This window comes from Hyaena hyaena, unplaced genomic scaffold (genome assembly GCF_003009895.1).
Source record: "Hyaena hyaena isolate Hyena2069 unplaced genomic scaffold, ASM300989v1 scaffold_53, whole genome shotgun sequence".
Lineage (NCBI taxonomy): Eukaryota > Metazoa > Chordata > Mammalia > Carnivora > Hyaenidae > Hyaena > Hyaena hyaena.
Window position 1 is genome coordinate 3,109,068 of NW_024080686.1, and position 16,491 is coordinate 3,125,558.

The 16,491-nt window shown below is 50.3% G+C and overlaps 1 protein-coding gene across 7 annotated transcripts in view; it reads left to right on the top strand.

Annotated features, from left to right (window-relative positions):
• Positions 1-10,741, top strand: part of GREB1 (growth regulating estrogen receptor binding 1) — a 149,311-nt gene extending 138,570 nt beyond the window's left edge. For all 7 annotated transcript variants that reach the window (XM_039231043.1, XM_039231047.1, XM_039231049.1 and 4 more), the window contains 7 exons: positions 662-866; positions 1,484-1,658; positions 3,628-3,846; positions 4,564-4,699; positions 7,013-7,213; positions 7,655-7,793; positions 8,923-10,741. In XM_039231043.1, the coding sequence (XP_039086974.1) occupies positions 662-866; positions 1,484-1,658; positions 3,628-3,846; positions 4,564-4,699; positions 7,013-7,213; positions 7,655-7,793; positions 8,923-9,086 (1,239 nt within the window). In that variant the 3' untranslated portion in view covers positions 9,087-10,741. The remainder of the gene's footprint in view (positions 1-661; positions 867-1,483; positions 1,659-3,627; positions 3,847-4,563; positions 4,700-7,012; positions 7,214-7,654; positions 7,794-8,922) is intronic.
• The last annotated feature ends 5,750 nt before the right edge of the window (positions 10,742-16,491 follow it).

Below are 16,491 nucleotides of genomic sequence, written 5' to 3' on the forward strand. Positions count from 1 at the left end.
TTGAGAGAAGAGTGGAGGAAAACCTAGTTATTTATATAAGAGATTCACAACCCGAGTGTATTAGGAGCTAGGCTGCATGGGATTTAAATCATCTGGAATAGTATATACTCAACACGTGTTCGATGCTCACGTGGGAGGATGATACATTTGGGTAACTGATACATGCCGAGTTGGTTCGGGTTGTATAACAGACCATTCCCGAACAAGCACGTCCTCAGCTTCTGATTCTTAGGACTAGGGGCATGGCCTCCGTCCCGCCCTGTGGTTATGTAGCCTGGCTTGGTTATGCTCACTCCTATATCTGTGGTTAGGTACCAGGTCAGCTGGGGGCTGGCCGGGTGAGGGTGGCCTCAGTGGGATGCCCATCCCTGCCCCCTGTGGTCTCTCCTGCCCCAGCAGACCAGCCCCAGCTCATCCCCAGGAGCTCTGAGAGAGGGCAGAATGTGTCCGTCCTCAGGAGACCAGGCTGAGAACTGGCACACCATCGTGTTCACTTCGTTTTATCGGTAAAAGCACGTCCCGAGGCTAAGCTGCATTCAGTGAGTGTAGAAATAGGCTCCATCTCCTGATGGAAGATGCTGCAAAGTCCCGTTTCAAAGGGAGGGGAGCAATTGTGACCATATTTAGAAATTCCTCCACTCATCATTCCTTTGCTTTCTAGAGCCACGAACATATAAAAAGTCCAACATTCACGCCAACAACTGGCCGTCACGAACACGGACTCTTTAACCTGTACCATGCCATGGATGGTGCCAGCCATTTGCATGTGCTGGTCGTCAAGGAGTATGAAATGGCCATTTATAAGAAATACTGGCCCAACCACATCATGCTGGTGCTCCCGAGTATCTTCAACAGCGCTGGAGTCGGTAGGCGTTTGTTAATGTGCCCTATCTGGTAATATTTCTGCGAAGAGAAATTTTGGAGACTTTTGGGAGAATATCCTAGAGATGAATGTGTTAAACATTTCATCAGGCGTTTTCATTTTTAAAACTATATTCTTCTTCAGTGTGTGGTTACTGATTTAATTCACATTCTCAAAGATCAGAAAGTAAGGAGGGGCAGACAGATGTGTGTGTAGGTTGGTGACGGAGATTAGGACCATTGGGAACTGGCTGGTCGTGGGCTGGGGCCTGGATGAGTCGTTCTAGCTCCAGATGGGGCCTTCGTCCTGGGTGGACGTCCGTGTAGGGAGACCCGGGAGTGGGCGTGTCCTGGGTGGACGTCTGTGTAGGGGAGACCAGGAGTGGGCGTGTCCTGGGTAGATGTCCCTGTAGGGAGACCCAGGAGTGGGCGTGTCCTGGGTGGATGTCCCTGTAGGGAGACCAGGGAGTGGGCGTGTCCTGGGTGGATGTCCCTGTAGGGAGACCCGGGAGTGGGCGTGTCCTGGGTGGATGTCCCTGGAGGGAGACCAGGGAGTGGGCGTGTCCTGGGTAGACGTCCGTGTAGGGGAGACGCGAGAGTGGGCCCGGTTTGCCCATTTCAGGCGCCGCTCACTTCCTGATCAAGGAGCTGTCTTACCACAACCTGGAGCTGGAGAGGATCCGGCAGGAGGAGCTCGGGATCAAGCCACAGGACATCTGGCCCTTCATCGTGATCTCGGACGACTCCTGCGTGATGTGGAACGTGGTGGATGTGGACTGTGGTGGGGAGAGAAGCAGGTGAGATGCTTCTCCTGACCCTGCAAGGAACATGAGCCTGTTCCTTTTTTTTTCAAATACGTATCTATCTTTTTAGGAGAGAGCATGAGCAAGGGGAGGAGCAGAGAAAGTGGGGGACAGAGGATCCAAGCAGGCTCTGTGCTGACAGCAGAGAGCTGGACACAGGGCTCGAACTCACGAACCATGAGGTCATGACCTGAGCCTAAGTTGTGCATCAACCAACTGAGCCACCCAGGGACCCCAAAGCTGTTATTTTCAGTGGGAAAGTCTCAGCCACCTTCTGAGGGCCACAGGGACACCACATCTTAGAAGGCATAGCGTGTGGTGCACAGGGCCCTGTATATCGCGGCCTCATGTTTCAAGCCCAGCGTAGTTTTCAGTTTTCAGTTTTTTTAAAGTTTCTGATTTTTTATTTATTTTGGGGGAGGGGAGGGACAGAGAGAAATCTCAAGCAGGCTCCACATTCAGCGCAGAGCCTGATTTGGGGTCTCAAACTCACAAACCATGAGATCATGACCTGAACCGAATGAAATCAGGAGTTGAATGCATAACTGACTGAGCCCCCCAGGCGCCCCTTGAGTTTTTAACTTTTTAAAACTTTAATTGGTGTATAACACATACTGAAAATCACACAGTATACATTCAGTATAAGATATCTATGTCAAATATGTTACGTATCCAGAAAGTTCCACACACTGATCACCCATTTAACCAACTCCCATTTGAAGACAAGGAACATCTCCAGTGCCCGAGAAATTCCCGCCCGTACCTTCCCCACCCTCCCCCTGCCCCCCGCCTGATTCCTAACACCCAAGTGTACTTTTATTTGGTGCGTGCCATTAGGGTAACAACTAAAATCTTTTGTGGGTCCTAGTTTTCTTATCTTTCAAAGGGGCACGAATACTGTGCTAGAGGCTATTGTGGGTGTTACTTGAACTCTGTGAACTCTGAGGGGTGTGCCTGGAGGTGGGAAGCAGAGGGCACAGTGTAGGGAAGGCTCAGGAGAGCCTACAGACTCCTAACATCGTTGGCAAAATCCTTTCGCGATTTTTGACATGTGAATGTTTCAACTTAGGGCTGCCTGACGACTTCTGATTATTTTTGGCTTTTTTTTTTAAGAGCCTTAGGCCAGTGCACCTCTTTTATGTTGGCGGTCCCTGCCTGCGACCATTACCACTAGACCCTGTTCTAGAAAGAAAGTGTGTTCCTGATGGTAGAGCTGCCTGTGGTCTATGGGAGGCAGTTGGCTTCGCTCGCAGGATTTTCCCCGATGCTCTTCCAATGGCAGGATGGGAGAGAACTGAGCCTTCATTCTGCCTTCCCGAATTCCATTCTGGAGCAGCAGTTAACACCCTGGAATGTCTGGGTTGGCCAGGGCCCTAAAGAGTTTATTTAAGCCCCTGGGTTGGGAGGAAAAAGCAAACTGGGGTCCAGAAGAGTTGAGCTGCGTGCTGGGGCCCAGCTCCTCGCCAGCCCTCTCCCTGGTCATCAGGTGTTCCTGTCGTCTTCACAGTCCTCAGACAGTGGCAGTCGGGCTAGGGGTTGTCTACACACTACCTGCTTCCTTCCTGTTTCCTTACGGGAATTCATGGCAGAAAGTTTTGCTTTGCCTCCCATTTTTACCCGCAGGTCTGCAAACAGGAAATGCTGTGTTTTAGGGGACTGGGGAGAATGTAGGTCTTGGAGACAGTGCTGTTCAAGTCTAAGCTCTGTAGAGTGACACTGGGCAGGTTATTCAGAGCCCCTTTTTACTCGTGTGTAAAATGGGGATGATAGGTCTAGGCCATGAGGTTGCCGTGAGGGTACATGATAGGAGATGTGACCTTCTTAGCATGGCGCCTGGCACTCGGGGGTGGTGCTGATGGACTTCACCTCCGCCAGCGCTGCCCAGCCGTAAGCGTCCGGCCCGGAGGGCCCCGCCACTGTTCACACATCAGCTTGGGGACATTAGTCTCCCTCTTTTGAGCAGGGAGTTTTCCTGGGCGGAAAGAAATGTGTCTTTGAAGCACATCATGCAGCACATCGAGGCGTCGCCCAACATCACCCACTATGCCCTCATTGGCATGCGGAAGTGGTCCAGCAGGGCTGGGAGCGCCCAGGTGCGCGAGCCTTTCTCCCGCTGCCATGTGCACGACTTCATCATTCTGAACGTGGACCTGACCCAGAACGTGCAGTACAACCAGAACCGGTGAGTCCCACCCCACCGTGGCCATCGGCACGCCTGGCCCAGCGCCCACTCTGAGCGGTGGCCTCAGGCCTGGGGGCTGCTGCCTCTCCTCTCCTCTCCCCTGAGGGGCCAGTAGAGCCAGAGGCTGCCTGCCGGGGACACTGCTCTGGCCCTGCTTTCAGCCCTCAGGTTTTAGAGGGCTTTTTAAATGTTTATTTATTTATTTTTATTGAGAGAAAGAGAGAGAGATAGAGAGAGCATGTGCGCGTGCACACACATGCATGCACAACCAGGGGAGGGGCAGAACGGGAGAGAGAATCTCAAGCAGACCCTGTGCTGATAGCAGAGAGGCCTCAGTCCCACAGATTTTGAGATCATGACCCGAGCTGAAATCAGCCCTCAGATTTATAAAAAACATTTTGTTGCAGAGGGACGCCTGGGTGACTCAGTTGGTTGAATGTCTTGACACTTGATTTTGGCTCAGGTCATGATCTCATGGTTCGCGAGTTTGAGCCCCACATTTTTCGCTCCCTCTCTCTCTGCGCCTTATGCGAGTACGCTCGCGCCCTCTCTCTCTCAAGATATTTATATGCCGCTGTAGAGTGAGGTCTTCAAGGTAGGACCAAACCCAAACACCTGCGTGTGCACTCCACATGGCTTTGGGGGGTGTTTCGGGGGCGTGCCTGGGGGCGTGGGCTGCATCCAGTCCTATCTGCTCCCTCCTCTGCTCCTGAGCAGGTTCATGTGTGACGACGTGGACTTCAACCTGCGGGTGCATAGCGCAGGTCTCCTGCTCTGCCGGTTCAACCGCTTTAGTGTGATGAAGAAGCAGATTGCCGTGGGCGGGCACAGGTCCTGCCACATCACGTCCAAGGTGAGTGCGCCCGCCGAGTCTGCTGCCTGGGCTGCAGCGGTGTGGGAGCTGGCGGGGAGGCCCGACCATGGCTGTGACCTTGACCGTTGGTGGTGTTCCTAAAGGTTTTGAAGCGGGAGCCTTAGGAAGGGAACCACGCCGTCGGGTTTCTTTCCTGATCTCTGATCCTAACCAGTACCTGGTTCGCACCCGGCCACCATGGCCACCACCAGCCTTCCTGTGAGCGCTTGCCTGCCCGCACGTCTTGGGCTGTGCTCGGGGTTTGCTGCTCTGGCTTCTCTGCTGGACCGAGCTCCTGGGGGTGGGGTGCCATGCTCGTCTCTGGGCCCCTGGACGGCGCCTGGCCAGATAACCGAATGGCGCCGGCAGGCTGGCCTGGTAGCGTGTTGTCTGTGCCCGAGCCAGCCTCTGGGTGGGGAGAGGCGTGGTCTGGTTAGGTCAGCACTGGCTGCAGAATTTCAGGGGGAAAGTCCTAGCAAACCCTCCGAGATCTGGTTGTCCAGGAAGACATATAGGGCTGCATATCTCTGCCTGAAGGTTCTCTCCCATCCATGGGCGGGAGCCCCGTTCTCTGCTTTTTACCTCCATCTACCTTGAATTTTGCCCTGGTGATACCACATCAGCCGGTCTCAGTGACTTCCAGCCTCTGTCCTGCCTCATCTCTGCTTGTAGGCATCACTCCTTTTGGGCTTGGTTCCTTATCCTGAGCTGGGCCAGGTCTGAATTCAGACACCAGTCCCAAGCCCCCACCCACCTGCCCCTTCCTACCAGCAGGGTGGGAAGCCTTCTCTGAAAGGGAAGTCCATTCTCATGTCTCCATAAAAGTAGCAAGTCATTTAAAGAGAGTCTGTACTTCGAGAACTCGGGAATCATTTCATTAAGTCCTACCCTCCCCCACCATTGAGATTTCTTACTGAAACGGTATTAGATTTATAGTTCAGTTTTTAAGATTCTGATCTGGACCACGTTGTCTATCGAAGGTACTAATGTACTTTTTTTTTTTTTTTTGGACAGATTTTTTTTAATTTTTTTTTTTATTTCTAGGAGAGAGAGACAGCGTGAGCAGGGGAGGGTCAGAGAGAGAGGGAGACACAGACTCTGAAATAGGCTCCAGGCTCTGCTCTGGCAGTCAGCACAGAGCCCGACGCGGGGCTCAAACCCACGAACCGCGAGATCATGACCTAAGCGAAAGTCGGACGCTTAACCGCCTAAGCCACCCAGGCGCCCCACTATTGTACTTTTAAAACTGATTTTTCTTTGTGTCTCTCAGTATAATTTTCTAGCTCTGGATATTTTGTCTGTATTCCTGTTTTGAGCATTGTCTTTCCCGCTAGGTTTAGTTGTCTGTTGGGTAGGTATAAGAGAGCTAGAACATGTGACTATCTTCCAAATGAACGAAAAACATATTTTCATTTCCTCATTAAGTTTCAATGAGCAGAGTTCTGTGGTGCTCAGTGTAGCCTTGCAGCAGAGGTGGATGTTAAATACCTAGTGTCCTTGTGACCAGCACCATAAGAGTGACTTGTGTCACTGGGAGACCTACTCTTGAGAATGTTGGGGGCAGGAGTCTGAGTGTCCCCAAGAAAGTGACATTAAAGCAGAGACTCCAGGGATAAGAGGCTGCATCTCTAGGTTCAAGGAAGAATCTGGGGGAAGGAACTAAGCAGGTAGAAGCCAGGAGGTCAGCATGGAAGAAGCATAAAGGGCAGGGTCGTGGCAAAGATGGGCTAGAGAAGCATGTAGGGTCTTAGCGGCCATGGGAACATTCTGGGCTTTCTCTAGGAGCAACGAGAGACCACTGAAGGGTGCTCAGCACAGGATTCGATTAGTTTTATATACGCCAACAGCCTCCCTGACTGCAGCAGGGCAAACACATTGGCTGTGGACTGAGGGGTGATGGGTACAGATTGGCAGGTGGTCTCAAGAATGGTGCTGGGAGTAGGTAGAAGGTGGATAGGATCTGGGGCCACAGGGAGGCGATCCTTCCCGGAGGGTTGCATCCCTGGATTTGGGGGAGCGTTCCCAAAGTCCGTTGGTTCTCCTGATTCTTCTAGACCAGTCTTCTGCACGGAATGGCCAATGCCTATGATTCTTCCTGGTCCCCATTCATCCGTTTCTCACCTCCCACCTTGGTAACACGTAGTTTTCCTTGACAGAGAGTTTCCTGGGTGAAGTGTGTGTTCGCAGCCGACAGCTCTACCCTGTGACGCTCAGTCTTCCGTGACAGGGCCCCTCACCCCAGAAGAAGCCTGGGGAGGGGCCTCTGTGCTCCGGGGAGGGCTGGGAGTGGCTGACCCCGCCTTCCCCGTGCAGGTGTCAGACAACCCCGCTGCCATCGTGCCAGCCCAGTACATCTGCGCCCCGGACAGCAAGCACACGTTCCTCGCGGCGCCCGCGCAACTCCTGCTCGAGAAGTTCCTCCAGCATCACAGCCACCGATTCTTCCCGCTCTCCCTGCGGAACCGCGGCCACCCCGTGCTCTCCGTTGACTGCTACCTTAACCTGGGATCTCAGGTGACTTTCAGAGGGGGCCCTGCCCCGTCCACGAATCCAAGACATTCCTAAAACAGAGGCATCAGAATCCGGGACCCGGGATGGTAACCACTCAGCTCCTTTGCCTCAGGTGTTTACCCCCACTTCGTAGCCGATAAGGGAAAGCCTGACAGAGGTTACATGGTTTGCCCCCCCGATATGGTAAGTTAGGAATGAAAGCCGATGCCGATGCCAACACGTTTCTGATTCTCAAATTGACGAATAGGCACGTCTGGATAAATTTCTTGGACTGGATTTTGAGGCTCTAGATTTGGAAATAACACTAAATCTCGTCTCTGCCCCACCCCCAATGGCCTTGAGCTTGACCAAGCAGTTAGTAGTTGTTAGATGCAAAGCCCTAGCAGAATGTTGTTGGGTGTTTCATGAAGAATGATGTTTTCTCTCGGATTTCTTCTTTTTCAGATTTCTGTGTGTTATGTGAGCTCCCGGCCCCACTCCCTAAACATCAGCTGCTCTGACTTCATGTTTAGCGGACTCCTGCTATACCTCTGTGATTCTTTTGTGGGAGCTAGCTTTTTGAAAAAGTTCCAATTCCTGAAAGGTAACGTCCCATGCTTTTACCCTGGATCTTGATTTGATTGCCTTTTGTCACTTGGCACCTCAGAGGAGGTGACTTCTGAGCCTAGTCCTCATTTGCCGGTGGGTAAACTGAGGCTCAGAGAGGGAATATGACTGCCCTGATTATCTAGGAAAATACGAGAAGGCTGGGATGCGATCCCAGGGTGGCTGTATTTCCCTTATACCTATGTGGGTAGATACAGGACGCATCCTCTTTCTTTTGGGCGAATATTTTGAACCTCCGTGTTCCTCGTCAGCCCAGATCCTTAACATCGGCACCCGGGTCCCTTCAGATGTCCCTTCCTCCTGGTACCTGAGGTCTTCCTCGTCTCGGGGGTACTGGAGGCTCTCTGACCTTTCTGCTCCCATAGCTGTTGTCATCCTAGATGGCTGAGAGTGACAGACATTCGTTCTATAGGACTCAAAAAAGTCATTTCCAACCAGCTGGGAACCCTAACCGATCGTCAGTTGTCCTTGGGTGTCTTCACTCTGACCTTGTCGAGTGGGTGTTTACTGAGCACCAGTGCTGTATGCGGCCCTGAGAAGGAGTAAGAGGTTTCTCCCATGGTCTCTGCCTCGGGAAGCGTGTCGTGCGCCAGGAGGACCGGACGTGGGTGGGAAGGTGGGCAGCGAGACACACTTGCAGGATGAACGAGCCAACCAGGGGGATTATCGAGGATGCTGCGAGGGAGAGGAGGGAGAATCTGGGGGCGGGGCGGGGGTGGTTGCTGCCTCTGGCCGGTGTGCAGGAGGCTTGCATGGGAGAGGAAGGGGTGGGGTCAGCTCGGGAGGCGCGCCAGCGCAGGGCTGGAACCAGAAAGCTCAGGTTCGCAATCCGAAAAGTCGACAAGTCGTCTGTCTGCTTCCGGTTCTCCGCCCCCTCCTCCTCTTTGTGTTTATTGTGCCTCCCTGTTGCCTCACCTGCCAGACCTGCCAAATAAGCGTCTCGCTGTGCGTCTCGCTGAGCGTATGGAGCTTTCCAGGAGCAGCGGGAAAGCCACCGGGATGTCTGGTCCTTCCTTCCCAAACAACGTCGTGTTTCCTTTTTGCACATAGAATCCAGACTGTGGCTTTCCTTTCTTCTCTTCACCGCCTCTGCGTTGCCCATGCAGGTGCCACGCTGTGCGTGATCTGCCAGGACCGGAACTCCCTGCGCCAGACGGTGGTCCGCCTCGAGCTGGAAGATGAGTGGCAGTTCCGGCTGCGGGATGAGTTCCAGACGGCCAACGCCAAGGAAGACCGGCCGCTCTTTTTTCTGACCGGGCGGCACATCTGAAGGAGACACGGGCAGACTTTCTGCAGGAGCAGAGCCTTCGGAACCCCGTGCCCTTGAGGCTAAAGGGACCCTGAGATCCACGGGGTGCTCGAGCCGAAATGGCCCCGGGACCGTGGTGCGGCCCCCTCGTGCTATGTGCCAGGAGCCCGGGGCTGCATGTGCGTGGAGTCTTCAAGCAGCGAGGCTGAGTGGGTGGCAAGCAGGGGCGCAAAGCCACGCCCCCTGGGCTCTGGGCTGTGCCACACAGCCCCGGGCTCCATCGAAGTCCATTTTATGAAGAACAAACCTTTGCCTACTGTTCTGTCATCCGCGTGCCTCCATGGACAAACGTGACTTTTCTGTTAGTTCTAAAGGATCACCCTTGGATTTTCCTGTAGAGGTGCCTGTAACTTCTTGTTGGGCGATGGATAGGATGCTGACTTTATGTGGGTTTCCCTGTCACTTACTACAAAGCAATATTCCAGAAGAACATTTTTAACTGTAAAGGCTAGAGACAGGAAAAAACCAAGGTCATTTTATAAGAATAATGTAATTGCCTACAAGTCTGCTCTTTCAGAAGCTAGCCCAAAGGCATCCACTCTGAGAAAGTAAAGCAGATAGTTTCACTTCGCAGCAAGTACGATTCTAGGAAAATTAAATAGTATAGGGTCAATGCCCTACCTCTTAGAAAGGGCAAAAGTGAAAAGAAACTTTCTTTAAAGCCAAAAGGGTTTCAGGAAGGAGATTAGGGTTGCAGAGGACAACCTGAAGAGACAGACTTTGCCTTACAAAGGAAAGAGGACCAAATTGCTTGCTTTGAAACAATGAAAACCACCAAAGGGACATGAAATAGTTGCTAAGAATTAGACTTTTGACTATAATTTATTGAAGCTCAGTTTTCGGCTCCTTAAGTAGCTTGTTTTCTCGTACAAGCACTTGGCCCCGATCAGAGTGGATGAGGACACAGCAGAGAAGACAGCCGGAATGTTCCATGATGCTCCCCCTTCCATTTACCTGCATGTTCGAGCGCCACCCGTGGGCCAGGCATCCGACTAGGTGCTTTCGCAGTTCTGATCTTGCTTAGTCCTTCCAACAGCCTGGGTGGGTGCTGTCATCTTCCACTTGGAGGACGAGAAGGTTCAGATGCAGGGAAGCTTCATCTCACCAAGGTCACCGAGGCCACCTCACAGGATGGAAGCAGAAGGATGGACAAGTCGACTCCTGGATCCTGGGCCAGGGTCTGCCTTGCCCCAGGCCACGGTGCTTCTGGAGCGGCCCCTAACTAAAGGAAGGGTTTGAAGATCTTCAGAAACGCACCACATCCATCCATCTTCCTACACACCCACCGGAGACCCTTCTGAGCATTCTCATGGGTAACAGTCCAAGAAGAAATTATGTTAGAAGATGATACCTAAGAATTTAATCTTTTTTTTCCCTCCCTAATTGAAGCAGCCCGTGAGTATAAAAGATTAGTTCAAGATTTATGAAACGACCCCTTTGTATATGCCATTATTCCTATCTCGGAATAAAAACGTACCTTCTTCAGTTGTGTTTGTCTTTTGTAAATAGTAGCTTGTGTGCCAGGCTTCCCATTTTGTTAGTTAATTTAAACTTGGAAGAAACTAAACGAAGATTCTTGTTTGTTTGAGACTTATAAATAAAACCTGTGATGCACTCATGGTTTCTTTGGTGGGTGTTAATTGCAGTTTTTGTTTGTTTGTTTGTTTGTTTTGAGAGGGAGTAGCGTGACCAGTGATCCCCAGGGGCTCCCTGCTTAAAATCTCATGATGTGACAGAAAAGATGGTTTCGGAAAGGAAATAATAAATCCATAAGTGTAAACGTGTATTAAGCCATGGAGGAACCCCTGAAAGAGGAACTGAGGTGTAGAGAAGAACGGTGATGAAGGAAGGCACAGCTGAGACCATGCAGAGAAACGTGATGCCCAGGAAGATGGCGTCAGGGGTGCTCTGTGGTTCACGGTGGCTAAGAACGGTAGAAGGGGGCCTGTGGCATTTGTCACAGGGATCATAGTTTGGGGCAGCTTGGCTCTTCGATTCCTTCCAACTCTTCTGCAACACTCCCAGATGCTGCCCACCTGGGCTAGGCAGGCGGCTGCTGCTAAGCTGACGCAGAGTGCAGGGGAGCCTCAAGGAGGGGGCATGGGAGGGGGTCCAGACTTTTGTGGAGACCAGCTATTGGCACCCCGTCTCCACGGCATTGTCCTGTCTCTCCCTCACAGTTATACGGGGCAGTTTATAGTAAACGAAGAAAGCAAACAGTACGGAAATGAACAAACAACTAAGATTCATAAGAAAGTAGCTAACATTATACAGTGACAGGTGATAACATTGATAGAGAGGTTAATTATAAGACAAGCGTAATCAAAATCAGAGAAAAGTAGGATGATACGGTATCCGGAACAAAAAAGGATGGATTGCTGATCTTGGAAATGAAAACGGAGACCTCGGTAGGTGGGTGAATAGCCAGACGAGCTCAAGAGTGAACTCGCTGGGCGGTACAGCTGGGGAGGCCTCCAGGATGGCAGCAAACAGGAACACTGGCGGTCTGTGCGGACGCTTGGCTGCTCCCCTTACCGCATGTCAGCCACCTGGCCCTCCTGGCTCATCTTGGCCACTGCCAGCCACGTGCCCACCTGAGGCCCGTTGCTTCCTGTGCCTGGAATGCTTCTGCCCTTCACATCGCTCGGATCCCTCAAAGGTCACTTCAGTGAGGTCCTCCCCAATAAAGTACATTTTGTTTAGTGTTTTCTATGTCTTTCCCCATGAGAGTAGGACCTTCATCAGACACATTCACTGCTGTGTTCTTGGAGACTTGAATATGCCTAGCAAATGGTAGTGCTTGCGAAATGCCCATTGACTGACTCCTTTCTCTTTTAGATGCTTCCAACATGGGAGCTGGGGGTGGGAGTGGCTGGGGATGGAGGAACCGAGAGAATAAGGAGTGACGTTGACTGAAAATTCTTGATTTAATGGGGCAGGAGTGGTTAACATGTTACCAGAAAAGGAACATTTAGATATACATTTAAAAGCCAGGAATCACTGGAAGAAATGAAACAGAATGTCCAACATCTAAACATTAAAGGGAAAAGCAGTACCGAAGAAGACGATGTATGCGGTATAAGGGAAGAACAGACTAGGGAGGGGAGAAATTAGCAGAAGCTTGGGAAATAAAGTCGATGGCAGAAAGACATTCAAACATATCCCTGATCAGGGGCACCTGGGTGGCTCAGTCGGGTAAGCCTTTAACTTTGGCTCACGTCATGATCTCACAGTTCGTGGGTTCGAGCCCTATGTTGGATTCTGTGCTGACAGCTCAGAGCCTGGAGCCTGCTTCAGATTCTGTGTCTGCCCCTCCTGCTTGCACTCTGTGTGTCTCTCAAAAAATAAACATTAAAAGTTTTTAAATTAAAAAACGTATCCCTGATCAAAATAAACATAAATGGATTAAATTCGCCTAATAAGGCAGCAGATTGAGGCTCTCAGATTGGGGTACGAAGGCTAATCAGACAGGGATTCAAAATTTAAAAAATTAAATGGGTGAAGAGATACTTCAAAGTTAAACCCAAAGGGATGAGAATGGTCACAAGACTTTGTGGCTCTAGCCAGCACTGCTGTGAAATCTTAGAAGACCAGAGCAGTTAGAAATAAGAAACAAATAGGGTAATAGTGGGCTCATTGCATAACCATCAGTGGAGACTAGGACACCTCTCTGGAAATAGAAGACCAATAGAAATGAAAGTCGACTGACACTGTGACATGTTTGATAGAAAGTCATTAACCTCTGAAGAGGAGAGAATTCTTGTGGAATAGAAATTCCAGGAAATGTTTTGCAACCAGACAGAGGTGATGGTTACATTACACCGTGAATGTGCTAAATGACACTCATGGTACCTTTTACGGGTATTTTGCCACAATAAATAACCATCCCAGAGCACTGGAAAACACAGAAATCTGTGCTTCTTCAAGGCCAAGAATAGCAGTCACCCTCAAACTGTGGCTCTGTTTTCCTGAATACTTACCGCAACTTAAGAACTCTTGCAATAAAGGAAGAGAAATCAGGCTGCAAAAGCAACATTCTTATGGATGTCTGAGTTCTCCTGGCAGAATGTGGCAGTAGAGAGGGTGTGGCATTTGACACCAGAAGAGTTGGTCTTGCGTCTTGCTTCTTTTGCCAGGTCACTTAGTTCCTGGAGAATGTGTTAGCTATGAAATGAGCAGTAGTGAGTAGCAAACATTTCTGAGCACCTGCTATGTGCCAGGCATTTAACTAAGGTCACTAATTATTATTTAATCAACAACACTCTGAAGTAGCTGTCATCTTACAGCTGAAAAAACTATGGCTCAGAGAGGTTGAATGACTTGCCCAAAGTCACACAACTATCAAGTGACAGAACAAAGCTAGATTTGTGCTTGCAGGTGTAAGGATAGGTCTCACTAACATCGCAGCTGCTTTCTGTCTTGAGCAATTTACGTCCCCCAAACTTACGTCATCCATTAGGGGGCACTGTTGGCTCCTAAGGCTCCGTGTATGATAAAAGTATGGATCCAAAATGCTCTCTTTGGCAGAAGTGCTGGGTTGCCTGTGGGAGGTAGCATTGGATGCCAGCATATACCGAATAGAATATATTACATATGTATCATCCCGAGTCTGGGCAATCCCAGCATTAATGTTTAGAAACCCTTTTAATAACGGAATTTGCATTAAACCTTCCAGATCTGGCTTCAGAGTCTGCAGACGGCTCTTTCAGGGAAGACGATGAACCAAGGGCGCGTCCAATGTCGATGGCTTTCTTTTTTTAGTCTTCTTGCTTAGGCAGACTTCCCAGCTCAGAAGGAATTAGCATTTTAATTAACAAAACAGTTGGAAAGCCAGTGCAGAGTTTTAAAACCCTTGAAAAAACAAGAATCCGTGACCACATTTGTCATTCTCTGAATATGCTGTCCCAGTTTCCCTTTGCCTTTCTTTAACTCTGATGAGCGCGAATTTTTCTCTCTCAGGACCTCTGGCCACTCTCACTCTGGTTCTCACTCTATAAGAGCATTTTGCCCCAGAGATGGCAATCCACCCTCCTATGGGTGGGTTTGTGGGTTTGGTTGAAGTTTTCAGTTGAATCGCACCCCCCCCAAAATATATCGAAGTCCTAACCCCTGATGCTTAAGAATGTGATCTTATTTGGAAATAGACTTGGGGCCGATGTAATTAGTTGAGACTAAGTCACACGGGAATCAAAGGGAGTCCTAACCAACTATGGCCGGTGTCTTAAGAAAAGAGTGACAGAGGAAGACTGTCAATGTGAGCACCAACACAGAGACTGGAATGATGAGCTTGCAAAGCAGGGATGACTGGCAGACCACCAGACACTGGAAGAGGCAAGGCAGGATTCTTTCCTTGGGCCTTTGGGGAGCATGGCCCTGCTGACACCTTGATTTTGAATTTGTAGCTCCGTGAGAGAATAGATTTCTGTTGTTTTAAGCCACACGCCTTGCAGTCCTAGGAAATCGTACAGGCGCGCAATGCATCCGTCATCTTTCAGGGTTTGGCGGAAGCTTCCTAAAATTCTGGCACGATGGAGTCACGGCTGTAGAACTAAGTCTGATGAACACTTTTGGGGTCTCCTGATCTTAGCCAAGCCAACAGTCAGCCAACCACACAAATAGAGCATAAGCTGTTTAAATACAGAATTAGAAAGGGAATTTGCATTTGGATACCAAGAGCTTCCTTCGTGTCGATGAAAGCCACTACTAACTGAGCCTTTTGGGTGCTTAGATACTATGCTTTCAAGCATTTCTTACCCATACTTTTGATGCCATTTAATTCTTAAAACCCAGGGGAGAGTGGTTACGATGTCTATTTCACAGATGTGACGTGACGTCCGAGCAGGTGAAGGAACTTGCTTAAGTCCCACAGCTAATCAGTGACAGAGGTAGGATCCACCCCCAGGCTCCAGGCCCTGCAGCCAATGGCAGTGCCGCCCACAGGACACTAGGGGACCTTAGTTTCAGTTTGAGATTTATTTAGATATCGTACAAACGATATGTTACCAACAGATTAGAAAACAACAAACCAGTTTCACCCTCCTTTTCACGGAACATCCGAGCGTCTACTGCACGCCAGGCATCTTTATGCTCAGATCCTGGCATGAAAGTAACAAAAACCACCCCCGTCCTTTGGTCACTCATGCCTCCTTGGCACACCCACCGTGTTCACCATGTGCTTCATTCCAGACCCTTTCTATGTATCAGAACGATTTCTACATAACATCATAGGGCAGTTTTGTATCGCGTTCTCTTTTGAATAGTATAACCACGGTATGTTTATGCCACTAAATAAGATTTATACTTCTTGTTTAATGGTGGCCTAACAAATAGGATTTGGGTGGACCAAGTGGATTATCATGATTCACTCAGTTCTTGAACGTTGAGCCTTTAGTTTCTGTTCCCCTTTGGTTCATCAGGCTCTCGGGAAGCAGCGAGGGACTCTGGTGAGTGTCAGCGGCCCCGTCCCACGCCTGGGGTTCAGTCCCCGCATTACCAGGTAGTGGGAGAAGTACCTTTCTTCTCTTTGCTTTTGCTTCCCACGTATAAGATAGCAGTGGTAATGAGAGTGTTACTAGTATTCCAGAAATTGCATTTCACTTTTTTTTTTAATTTGTTTTTGAGAGAGAGAGAGAGAGAGTGCTAGAAGGGGAAGAGCAGAAGTAGACACAGAATCTGAAGCAGGCTCCAGGCGCTGAGCTGTCAGTGCAGAGTCTGACGCAGGGCTCGCGCTCATGAGCCGTGAGACCGTGAGCTGAGCTGAAGTCGGAGGCTTACCCCACTGAGCCCACCAGGTGCCCCCAGAAGTAGCATTTCAGGACCCTGCCACATGCAGTCTGGTCACACATCTGTCCTCCGATGGGCCGCCCTGGCTGCCCCACCTCGGCAGAGGCCAGGAGAAGGGAGCTGGTTTTCCCTGCCCCCCACAGCTTCCGGAGCCCTGGTACTGGTGCAAACAGCTGCTCCTGGCTGGGCGAGACTGGAAAGTGCTGCTGCAGTCATGTGACAAGGCAGGTAACTCTGGGAGCACTCTCATTTGTGGAAGTTCTTAGGAATCTGAGCCCACAGCCTTTGAGCATAAACTACAGGAGAATGCGGTGCACGGTAACAACAACAACAATGCCAGCAAAAATGGACTTTTTATTATGCAGCAGGCATTGCGCTAAACGCTTTAATCTCTGAACGCCTCTAAGAGCTGAGTGCTGTTCATCTCCATCGCACAGATGAGAAGACCGAGGCTCAGCATGTGAGCAACTGGCCGGCGGTCACACAGCTGGGAGGTGGCGGAGCTGGGGGTCCGGTGAGTGCATCTGACTGCGGAGCTTGAATTAATCGTGAGCAAATTGCTCGTCTGACAGCTAGGCGACAG